At 31.4% G+C, this 12,144-nt stretch overlaps 1 protein-coding gene across 1 annotated transcript; it reads left to right on the plus strand.

The window, feature by feature from the left end:
• The first annotated feature begins 2,509 nt into the window (after window positions 1-2,509).
• Window positions 2,510-12,096, plus strand: LOC114277616 (putative flavin-containing monooxygenase 1). Its single transcript, XM_028219526.2, has 5 exons — window positions 2,510-3,112; window positions 9,194-9,431; window positions 10,028-10,203; window positions 10,305-10,663; window positions 11,495-12,096. Exons 1-5 carry the CDS (start codon window positions 2,642-2,644, stop codon window positions 11,835-11,837), a joined length of 1,587 nt encoding a protein of 528 aa, XP_028075327.2. The 5' UTR covers window positions 2,510-2,641; the 3' UTR covers window positions 11,838-12,096.
• Window positions 12,097-12,144: the final 48 nt, after the last annotated feature.

Genomic DNA, 12,144 nt, shown 5'->3' on the forward strand with positions numbered 1-12,144 from the left:
CTCAACATAATCATTTTTCATGCCAACTTAAAAAGGTAGTATTTATCCCAAATTCTCTACCAATAACAATTTCATAACTTTTTTTTTTTATAAAATTACCTAACCAACATGATATTTATATCAAATGTTATGAAATATGCCCAAGAGTAACATTTTCAAAGTTATGAGTTCAAAAGCCTACATTTCACATTTTTATTTTCACAAAAATGAACACAACTAAATTATCAAGATATCATTTTTCATAAAATATCATGAATGTAAGACTTTCAAAGTTTTTAATCCCAAAACAACTTTATAATCCCAACTTAACAATTTACACAATATTCCTCAATATTAATTTCAATTTATTTTTCTCAAAAATAAATTTCAATATCAAAGATAAAAAAATATATCAACTTTATATTTCTCAAAATAAATTATCTAATTATAATATGATGTAAATTCAATCATACAATCTTTAAATTATATTTTATAATTTTTTTTTTACAAAATTAACAACACAAAATGATTTTCTCAAAATCAATCTCAAAATGCCAACATTCTTAACATTTCAACATAGTTTTTCTTCCAAAAATTACTAAACAAAAATTTGAAAATTATATATATATATATATATATGCAATACCTCTTAAAATGACATATTTTATCAAAATAATTCTAACATAACTTTAATGTAAAAATATGAAGAAAAACCCTACTTCAAACATGAGGAAAAATTAATTCGAAAATGCAAAAATCACCCGATCATGAATCCGAAATTACCATTGTAAAGATTATGACAAACTCTCCGACTTTCATTTACAATACTTTTATAAAATCTTATTCTAAAAACTTCCATTTAAAACTCAAAAATTAAGTAATAATGGGGGAGAGAGAGAGAGAGAGAGAGAGAGAGAGAGAGAGAGAGAGAGAGAGAGAGAGAGAGAGAGAGAGAGAGAGAGAGAGAGAGAGCTAAGCTATCTACTCAGCAAAATGAAAAGCAAAAATGAGAGGAAGGGAGAGGCGGGGGACAACCCCACGTGGGTTGTGTTCTCAAGAATGAGTTTTTTTTAAAAAATAATTTAATTATTACAATGGTTCTGTTTGGTAGAACTGTGGAAAAGTACTTATAGCTTATGTCTAAATAGCTTATAACTTATAACTATGAACATAAGCTGATTTCTGACTTATAAATTAAGCATCTTCTGCCCCACTTAAAGAATAAGCTGATTTCTGACCTTCAAAAAGTTATAAGCTATAAGCTATAAGCTAAACCAAACACATCAAAATAACTTAAATTAAGCTGAAAGCTGAAATAAGCTGCTTTTAAATTCTGCCAAACAGGCACAATAATATCTTAGAATTTTATGTTATAAATTATAAAATAACATAATTTTTCTTATCAAAAAATATAATATTTTATATATCACAAAATATAATTTTTTGCTCATTACGAAATATATCTATTTTATTCATTATAAAAATATACAATTTTTCACCACATGGTACACACCATAAAAACAACTATCAAATATTTATTATAATTCTATATAATAAATAATAACAATTTTCAAGGTGGTTACTACCAATCAAATAATTAAAAAGGACCAAACAGTTAAACATGAGTCACTAAACAAGCTCAAATTAAATTAAATCTAAATCATGAGTCTTACCTATAAGTCAAACATGGTCCAATTATATACCAAAATAGATCTAACAAATTATCTCAAATCATGGTCTAAACACCCATAACTCAATTTCAAATTCCGCTATAAATTAAATTGAATACCAATCAGTCTGTAATTTTTTTTTTATAAAATAAATACTCATCAATTAATTTCTAAAATTTTTGTCCAACATGGTAGACTCTTATAAGAACAACATAATAAAAATTTTAATAATTTCTGAGATCGAAAATTATATTTAAAAAAAAAATTTATTACAAAATTGAACTATTTTTGCATATAACTTTATACAACACTTCAATCTAAATATTACTCAATTAATTTATGCACTGACTATTTTAAAAAATATTTTGGGTTATCACAGTAAAAAATCACGTTGATCAGATATTGATAGCTATGTAATCAAATCAGATTTTTATCAATCGTTTATTTTTTTACTGTCCATTTTATATTTATACAAAACTGATTTGATCATATAATTATCGATATCCGATCAACGTAATTTTTTACAGACATATAAGTACTTGACGAGTTCTACACATTAAACAAACGATTTGGATTATCGAAACAAAATTTATGACCTAACAATACCGTCCACTGGAGGGAAGCCATGCCAAATTTAGGGGTTGTTTGGGGTGTTCTAAATAAGTGCATTTTTTGTCTTTTTAGACTAAAAAATTGAGATTGAAAATATAGATGTTTGAGTTAATTTTTTGACTTTTTATAAAAAAATATGCAATAAAAAATTGTAAAAATTAATTTATAAAAAAAATTCAAATTAAAAATTATACAACCGTAATTGTTAATTTTTAATAAATAATATTAACTTTTTAAATAATTTTTAAAAAATTAATATTATTGCTACCATTACTTATTGATAGCGGTGGAGGAGTAAGCGTCTCTGGTTATCCTATTTAAAGTGGTCGAGGGAGGAAGTGTCTCTAATCTATTTAGGCGAGCAGAGCTGCAGTGCAGCCATGGCGAAGAGGGACGTGGCTATTATTGGAGGCGGCATCAGCGGCCTCCTAGCCTGCAAGTACACTCTCTCCAAAGGCTACCTTCCAATCGTCTTCGAAGAACAGAGCACCATCGGCGGTGTTTGGACCAAAACATTCGAAACCACTAAACTCCAGACTCCCAAACCTCTCTACCAATTCTCCGACTTTCCATGGCCATCCTCAGTCACACAAGTCTTTCCCGATCAACGCCAAGTGTTCGAATACCTCCAGTCCTACGCTCGCCATTTTGATTTGCTCAAACACATCAGATTCGACTCAAGAGTGGTCAGTATTCGCTATGAAGGCCCTTCGGATGAGGAGATGGAAGCATGGGCTCTTTGGGGTGGGACTGGTGAGCCCTTTGGATCCAGAGGAAAATGGAACATTACAGTCCACCACACCCAAAGACAAAGCCAAAGCCAAAGCCAAAGCCAAAGCCTTTCCACTCAGGTATGAAAAGCTTTTTAAACGTACAAACCGATCACAAAACTGAATATAACTATAACTCAGATCATGATCTTGATTATTTGTGGCTATTATTATGGTACTTCATCATAGAATATATATATGATCTTTTTAGTGAAGGAAGGAAAAAAATCACTTGATTTACAAATAAAATAAAATCTAAACTTTTCATTAAAAAAATGACAAAATTTATACATTGTGGAGTTATTCTCTCCAATAGTTTGGAGAGAAATCATTTTTTAACTTTTATTATTCAAATTCTTCACTTATTTTCCTTTAGAAATCTTTCTTTTTTTCCCTCACAAATCTAAAATTCTATCATTATGGGATTGGTTTAATAATACATAGGGCTCATCAAAATTTGTGATAAAATGTCATGAGACTACCAATTCTTTCTAAGAGTGGAGATTAACATTCTCATGGAATTAAGAGTGAACAAATTATTTTACCTTTCAATTTACAAAAGTAAAGTTTTTTATTTTTATTTCTATGCAATGTAATTTCATATATTTTATCACGATTATCATATAAGCAAACAAAAGCATTTATCTTATATCTTTAATTAATAATTTCATTACACAATCTTGTCGTAATCATAATTCTATCTAACCCTATTTAGAATCACAATCACGGGTTAAAGGTATGATAGGTATAGGACGATCGGTTTTTAATGGTTGATTGATATGTAGCCATGTAGCTCCGAGTCACCCCCCACTCCCACCGTAATTGACTGTATCTTATCTTATCTCATGAAGGACTCTTTTGTAGTTTTTTTTTTTTTTTTTTGGAACTGCTTTTGTAGGTTGTTCTCTTTTTCAAAGCCCATGTTTGCTCTCTCTAGAGTGGGATTGGATAAATAACATCTAAATCTTGTTTGGTTGGAAAAAAAAAAAAATGCATGTGATTAATAATCGCATAGGATTGTTAATTTTCCTAAAAGATTAGCCTAAGAAAAGTGAGATATATAATTCAATTCCATGAGATTGAGGTGAAAGTACATTATTATTTTTATAAAAATAATGAAGTTACCTGTCGTATAATAATAACTTTGATGTAATATTATAAATTTAATCTGTCACCTAATATTATCATTCTAAGTAATTTTATCCCTCAATCTTACTATACTTGTAATCTAACAATCAAACATGACATAGGACCCACTAAAGCTTCATTTGGGAACAGACTAATTTAGTAATTTTTTGACTATTTGACTAAAATATGAGTTTAAAAAAAATAGTATGTTTAGAATGATTTTTTGGCTTTTTACGAAAAGATGTGTAAAAAGTAGAAAGAAAAGAGAATTTTTGATTTTGGTATGGATTGTTGGCTTTTTGATTTTTTTAGTGACTTTTTGACTAAATGGAATGCTTTCCAAACGAGGCCTAAATGATAACATATAAAAGAGTAATTAATTATTATTATTATTTCGTATCATTGTTTATATTAATATACAAGATAAGATCTTTATTTTTTTTATAAAAATATTAAAAAGGTACTTGATACAAATAATATGTATCCCAATAACATAAATAAATAAGAAATATATATATATATATATATATCAGCCCTCCAACATGCAACATGTGAATAAATGTAATTAAATGCCATTCTTGATCACATTTTTTAACACATTTGACTACCTCATATTTTACGGACATGAAGATTCAGGGGTGCTGTGCCAGTGGGGGAGCTCATCTCGAGTTTGATTTAGCCTCTGTTTGGGAGGTTGGTTGTGAGGTTTTTTTAGTTAAAATAATCATAAAAAATAAAATAAATTTTTTAGCTTAATTAGATAAAATATCATATCTAATTCATAATCATTACATTCATTCTCTCATAAAAAAATTAAAAAAAGTCAAAAATCCTTTCCACATAAGTTTTTTAACCAAGGTTAAAATAATCAAAAAAATTAAAAAAACTAAAAAATCAACTTACTTCCCCAACGTGCTCTTAGTTCACATTAACAAAATTTTAATTTAATCATATAATTAGGCGATCAATTTAGGCCAAGTTTGACAACCTTAAAATAATTTATTTTTTTATTTTTTTCTATCACATCACTTCTTTATTTTTCTACACATTTTTTTATAAAAAAACAAAAAATATACTTATTTAAGTCATTCCAAACCACCCCTAATATTTTGCCGACCGACACATCAATTTTTCACTCTCCTCGATTTCATTGAGATGATTCCGATGAAGATAGGATAGATGACATGAGCACATGAGTTATGCCATCAACATCTACTCAAAGTTGTATCCACTAAACTAATCAAATTAATAATAATACTAAAGGCAACATTTGTCAAAAAGTTAAAAAAATTGATATGAAAAGTCAATTTTTTTTTATGTCTTTCCATAAAAATTTAAAAAATTAATTAAAATTTAAAAATTAATTAAAAATTTAAAAAATTTAAAAAATTAATTAAAATTTAAAAATTTTAAAAATTAATTAAAAAATTTTATTAATTTTTTTTATGTCTTATTAAGTGTGTTTGGTTTGAGTTCTTTAGGCACCGTTTGGGAAGAAGTTGGTTGGGCTTTTTTGGCTATTTTAGCCACAAAAAACAAAATAGGCTATTTTAGCCATAACAAACAAAACATCACATCCAACCCATAATCATTACACTCTTCTCTCACAAAAAAAGCCAAAAAAGCCAAAAAGCCAAAAAGCCTTTCCCAAACCAAGCTTTTTAGTCCAGGCTAAAATAGCTAAAAAAGCCAAAAAGCCAAAAAGCCAACCCACTTCCCAAACGGAGGCTTAGATTAAGTTTTTTGAAAATTAAATTTTTTAATTTTCTTATTTTTTTGTTTTTAGTGAATATTTTTAAAATTTAAGACATTTTTTTTAGTTTTTTAGGTGAACCTTACTTAGATGTATCTAAAAAGTAAAAAATTTGTGAAAAAATATTTAAAAAAATTAATAAATACATAAAAATATAAAAAATATACTTAATTCTTGTATTTTTTTAATATTTTTGGTATTTTGTGAATTTTTACAAGGTTTTTTAACAAATTTTTTTACCTTTTAAGTATATTTATATTAGGTATATCTAAAAAATAAAAAAAATTACTTAAAATATTAAAAAAATTCAAAAAAAATAGAAACATAAGAAAAATAAAAAAATAAAATTTTCTGAAATTTTTTTTTTGAAAAACTCTAAGCAAGAATGCTGTTCTTAAAACAAATTCCCCCCGTACAATATTAAAGTAAAAAATAAATAAAACTTTACCAGTAAAGATTTAACAAATACATAGGGAAGACAACTATCAAATCATAAGTCTATCATTGATGTAGTCAGATTATAACCTTAACAACAATGCTACAAAGCTATAAAAGTAGAGCTCTAAAAAGAGCTCTACTGAGCTGGCATGCCCCCTCCCCCCAAAAAAAAAAAAAAAATTTCAAACTAAAACATCACATCAAAATTGGGCCCCACACAATTCCATGTCACTAGTACTTGGTTTAGAGCTCATTTCCTAGAGCTCTCAACCATTTTTCTAATCTTAACCACAGGATGATGTTTTAAGAAGTTTGAAAAAAAGTTAACTTTTTAGTTTTTTTGATTTTTTTAATGATTTTTTTTTGACAAAAAATTGATTTCTTTTGGCTAAAAAAATTATTTTTTTTGGTTAAAAAAGAAAAATGTTTGGGAACATTAATTAGTGCTCCCACTAATTAGGTGGCAGTGGATCCCGCCATTAATGATGTGATATTTTGGTCTTGGAGTTGTATTTTTTTTTATTTTTTTAACGCATTAGTGCTATTAGTGGTAATGTTTTTAGTGGGATGAATCATTGTTGGTTAAAAAATTAACTTTTGTAACTTGTTACTAAAATGAACCTTAGGGATTATTTGGGATGTTTTAAATAATTATATTTTTTGACTTTTTATAAAAAGATGTATAAAAAAGTAGAGAAGAAATATTGATTGATGTGACCCAAATAAGATAAAAAGATAAAAATGTGAACTTATTTAGTCTTCCCAAACTTAGTCTTAGTGCCCTCTTAACAACTTAATAAAAAGTTAAGTTTGTAATTTGTTTGTTAAAAAAATTAGGTTGGCATTTTTTAATAAGAAGTCATTTGGCAAGTTCAAAAGCTACATATAAAATTATAATTATATCTTTTATGTTTTTTTTTTATATTTACATGAGTGAAAATATAATTTTTTTCCATTGGCTGGAGGTAGTTTAATTATTTTATTGTGATGTGACATTATAAATAAATATTAATTAAAAAATTCAAAAGTAATTTTTTATTAACTTTTCAAATCACTTTTTCAAAAAGGCTAAATATCTGATAAAAAGTCAAAAATCAACTTTTAACCGTCTTCTTAAAACACTCCTTAATCAACATTCATAGGGCGGCAATTAGTAAGGCCCTAATAATAATAATAACAACGCTGATTGAGGGCCCGAGACTTCGGGGCTCGAATGCCCCGAAAGTCCATTTTAGGTAAAAAAAAAAAAAAAAAAAAAAGGAAAAAAGAAAGAAAAAAAAAACAGTTTCCAAAATTGGAAATTAGGGGTATTAGGGGCAATTTTTTTAGGGCCACCAATCATTTTCCTAATAATAAAATCACATATTGAAAATTGTCTCCGCTAACGTTCCAGTTTCTAATAAATTTTAGTGTTTTGTATAACCAAAAACAAAAACAATCTTATAAGAGCATCCTCATTTAGCTCTTTAAAATTATTTTTTAACTAATAAATTTCAAAAAATTAACTTCATCAAACTCGCTTTCAGCTTGTCAAAATTTGCAATGGTTACAATAACTCATTACAACAAGCGAGACATTGTTCATCGCTACTTGTGTGTTACCGGATGTCCGGCCGATCAACCGGTTAACGATAAATTTTTTTTTTTTGTTGTTTTTTTGAAGAATTGTTTGATTTGTAAACTTATCAATTTAACAAAAAACAGAAAGACTAACAAACACAATAAGAAAATAATATTTAATAAGAATAAGTTAGAATAGAGAGTTTGATGTAGTAAGGTAACTAGCTAAAATAACAAAATAGCTTTAATTTGACTAAAAATTTGAAGAGGTTGGTGTGGAGGTGGAAATGTTTTCAAGACTAAGTCTTCGTTTGATAAATATTTTGGGGCTAAAAAAACATAAAAAGATAAAGTAGGCTATATAAATCAATAAGACAAAATATCACATGTAAATCATAATTATTATACTTTTTCTTTTACAAAAGTCAAAAAAATCTTAAAACAAAAATCAAACGAAGGTAAAAAAATCAGGTTAAAAAAGTCTCAATACAAAAAAATTAATTACCAGATGAAACTTAAAATTAACTAATGTCACTACACTACGACTATCACTGTCACATCACTATAATCACCACACCACCACCACTACCTCTACCATCACCGTTACCGCTGTCGCCGCCACAGCCGCCTCTACTTCCATCTCTACATTGTCACCCCAACCACCTAGACCACCCCCGCTAACATAACTGTTATTACATTAATTTTAAAGACGCAGCTAAGCATAAAAAATATTTTTTATTAAAAATGTTTTTCATCAAAAACAAACTAACTTAAAAAGTAAACAGGTGTTGCAATTGAATCATTATGAATTTATGAGCCAGTAGGGGCAGTTGGTTTATAGTGCAGTCTATGCTTTAGGAAAAGGAAAATGCTTTAGACTCTGTTTTTGAATGTGGTGATTTGATGGGAAATGATAAAAAATAGGTAGATAGAAAATTTGTCTCATCTTTGGTATATATATGAATGAAAATAGTGAGAAATGATTAAAAGTTGTTAGCTAGAGAACTTTTTTATTAAAACATATTTCATTTCTCAGTAAAACTGATAAAATTTCATGAGAAACAATTTGATTGGTTATAAAATAATGCCAACATTGTCCCTTAAAATACAAAGGAATAAAAAATTTCACTCATATCACTCTCACGTGCTTTACTTTCTTACTTATCCAAACATAAAAATAAAAAAACATATTCATTTCTTGTAAAAATTTTGTTTTCTCCAAAAACATGTTAATCTTGTGTGTTTTCTCAATGTTCTCTGATGGTGAGATATAACCTGGAACAGGTTTATCAAGTAGACTTTGTGATCCTTAGCGTGGGAAGGTTCAGTGGGGTTCCAAACATCCCAGAATTCCCTCCAGGTAAGGACCCTCAAGTGTTTCAAGGCCAGGTCCTACACTCCATGGACTATGCTTCCATGGATCACCCTCAAGCTAAAGAACTGGTCCGAGGAAAGCGTGTCGCTGTCGTTGGCCTCCAAAAATCAGCACTTGACATTGCCATGGAGTGCTCCACAGCAAATGGTGAGAATTCTCAACACCTGAAGATTTTCAGATTGTCTCGTTTTGCATCCCTTTTTCCATTGTGCACAATAAGAGTCATCATTCAATAGGAAGATCTGTGTCTCAGTCCACGGGGCTTTTACCCAATCAAGATTTGTACCTCTGGGCGGTCGAGCTAGCCTGAATAAGGCTTGGGTTGGATCTGGGTTTTGGTGTTGAGGCCTAGCTCGACTCATTGGCCAGTGAGAGGAAGACCACTGGCCCTGCCCACCAGCCGAACAAAAAATAACAAAAGATAGAAAATTAAATTAAACAAAACCCCCAAGAAGTATGCCTCAATCTCAGCATGTTAGAATTAGCCCGCAGCCCAGCCCATAAACTTGTTTGGGCAAAGCCCACTAGGTAAGCCTTGGACATAAAGTTTTGGTACCGAGCCTGGCCTGCCTACCCCACCAAACTTAGCCTACTGCCGATCCTGCGGTCTAGGTCTTAGTGCACAACACAGTCAATTTCACACACCTACTTTGTACAATTTCATAACATCATATTCGTTTGCAAGGTTGTGTTTAATATCCATGTTTTGATTAATTTTTTGTTGTTGTTGGGTTGGCTCACAGGGGTAGATCATCCGTGTACAGTGATATACAGGACTGAACACTGGAACCTCCCTGATTACGAGCCATGGGGAATTCACATAGCATATCTTTACCTTACTCGCCTCTCCGAGCTATCCATTCACAAGCCCAGCGAAGGCCTTCTCCTCAGTCTCCTCGCAACATTGCTCTCACCTCTAGTAATCTCTCTCCCTCTCTCTCTCTCTCTCTCTCCCCCCTAATTCACAGTTCCCAGATAGTAAATTCAATTCTCTAAAAATTGAACCTATTTAAATGACAGAGATGGGCATTTTCGAAATTCGTGGAAACTCATATACAACACAAGCTTCATCTTGCTCAGTTTGATATGGTCCCAAAACACAGTTTCTTACAAGAACTCAGCACTTGTTTGATCTCATTGGTGCCCGAGGACTTCTACAATAGGGTTGAGAAAGGAAGCATCAGGTTGAAGAAAGCTTTGAGTTTCGGCTTTTGCAAAGGCGGCATTTTGGTTGATGGTGAGACTGAAGCTGTAGAGACAGATATGGTTATATTGGCTACTGGGTTCAAAGGTGTTGAAAAGCTCAAAGACATTTTTGTGTCCCCAAACTTTCAGGAATGTGTTGCCGGGTCGACTGATAAAACAGTACCACTCTACAGGTTAGCTTCTAACATCATACATCAATCTGTAGAGCTCCACATATATTGCATACTGCATATTGAATTTTCATGCATATAAAGATTGACATATCTACATTGAGTGCTCACATATTTTCGTTGGACCCCACAATTTAACAATTTTTTTAAATACAATACTTCCCCTAAGCAAAACTACTACAAAGGACACTCTAAAATTTCTCCCTACTCCGTCGTTTACTCTCCCCAGCTCCACCCCTGTACCACGACCCCTCTTCCCTCTCCCCAGCTCCACCGCTCCCTCCCAACCTTTCCCATTCCCCTTGCAGCATAACCCCCCTGGAATTTAGGATTTCAGATCACAACCAAGGAGAGACAGCTTAAGAACAAGGCTTGGGGTGGGAAGAAGAGTGCTCAGATCGCACAAACCCCGTCCAGCAAAGAACTGAACACCAATCATGGGTTGGCATTGGTTGTCCAAATGACACTCTAGGGAAGAGGGAGAGAGACTGGTCAAAGGTTTCAATGGTGGGTATAGGGACTGGGGTGCTGCAAATGGGTGGGGAAGGCCTGGCGATGGGGAAGGGCGCAAGGGTGGTTGGTGGTTGGGGTGGGAATAAGGTTAGGGATTGACATAAGTTTTAGTATTGACGGAGGGGATCCAAAGATTTTACAAGAATTTCATTTTTTAGGTAGGGGTCCAAAGGAAAAAGGTTTGAACAAATAACAGCACTCATAAACGTTACATAGAGGTTCATATCACAGTTATGTTAGCAAATTTCACCTCCTCTCAGTGGTGCTACATGCTAGGCCACAAGGGCATCATATTATTAACACAAACTTTTGTTTTACAAGGGAATGCATTCATCCCCGAATTCCACAGCTAGCAATAATTGGATTCTCAGAGAGTGTAGCAAACCTGTATACTTCAGAGATAAGGTGCCGATGGCTAGCAGAGCTTCTCGATGGAACATTCAAGCTACCCAGCATTAAAGAGATGGAAAAAGATATAGTGGAATGGGATAAATACATGAAGCAATACTCTGACAAGTACTACCGGAGATCTTGCATTGGTGCCCTTCATATATGGTACAATGATCAACTCTGCAAGGACATGGGATGGAACCCAAAGAGAAAGAAGGGATTCATAGCCGAGTTGTTTGAGCCTTACGGCCCTGCGGATTATGCTCAACCTTAGAGATCAAGGTGTGTTAAAAAAGGTGTTGATGTGCTAATGTCAGTAGCAAAGATTACATTAACATTGTGATGAGATGTTACCAACTACCAACAGCTATGTTTGAATAAAGTTGGGAGAACTGGTAATTCTGTTCCTAGTAAACAAACAAGAATCCAAACAACCATGGACAGAGCTGGATTTGCAAAATCCCCACATCCAAACTGAACCGACACTTTCTTTCGGTTGCATCTCTTGAGAAATAAAGAAACAATTTTCGTAACTGATGTTTATGAAAGCATTGCATTATTTACTGTTCATCCAAAGAATG

This window comes from Camellia sinensis, chromosome 5 (genome assembly GCF_055761805.1).
Source record: "Camellia sinensis isolate YWXY chromosome 5, ASM5576180v1, whole genome shotgun sequence".
Lineage (NCBI taxonomy): Eukaryota > Viridiplantae > Streptophyta > Magnoliopsida > Ericales > Theaceae > Camellia > Camellia sinensis.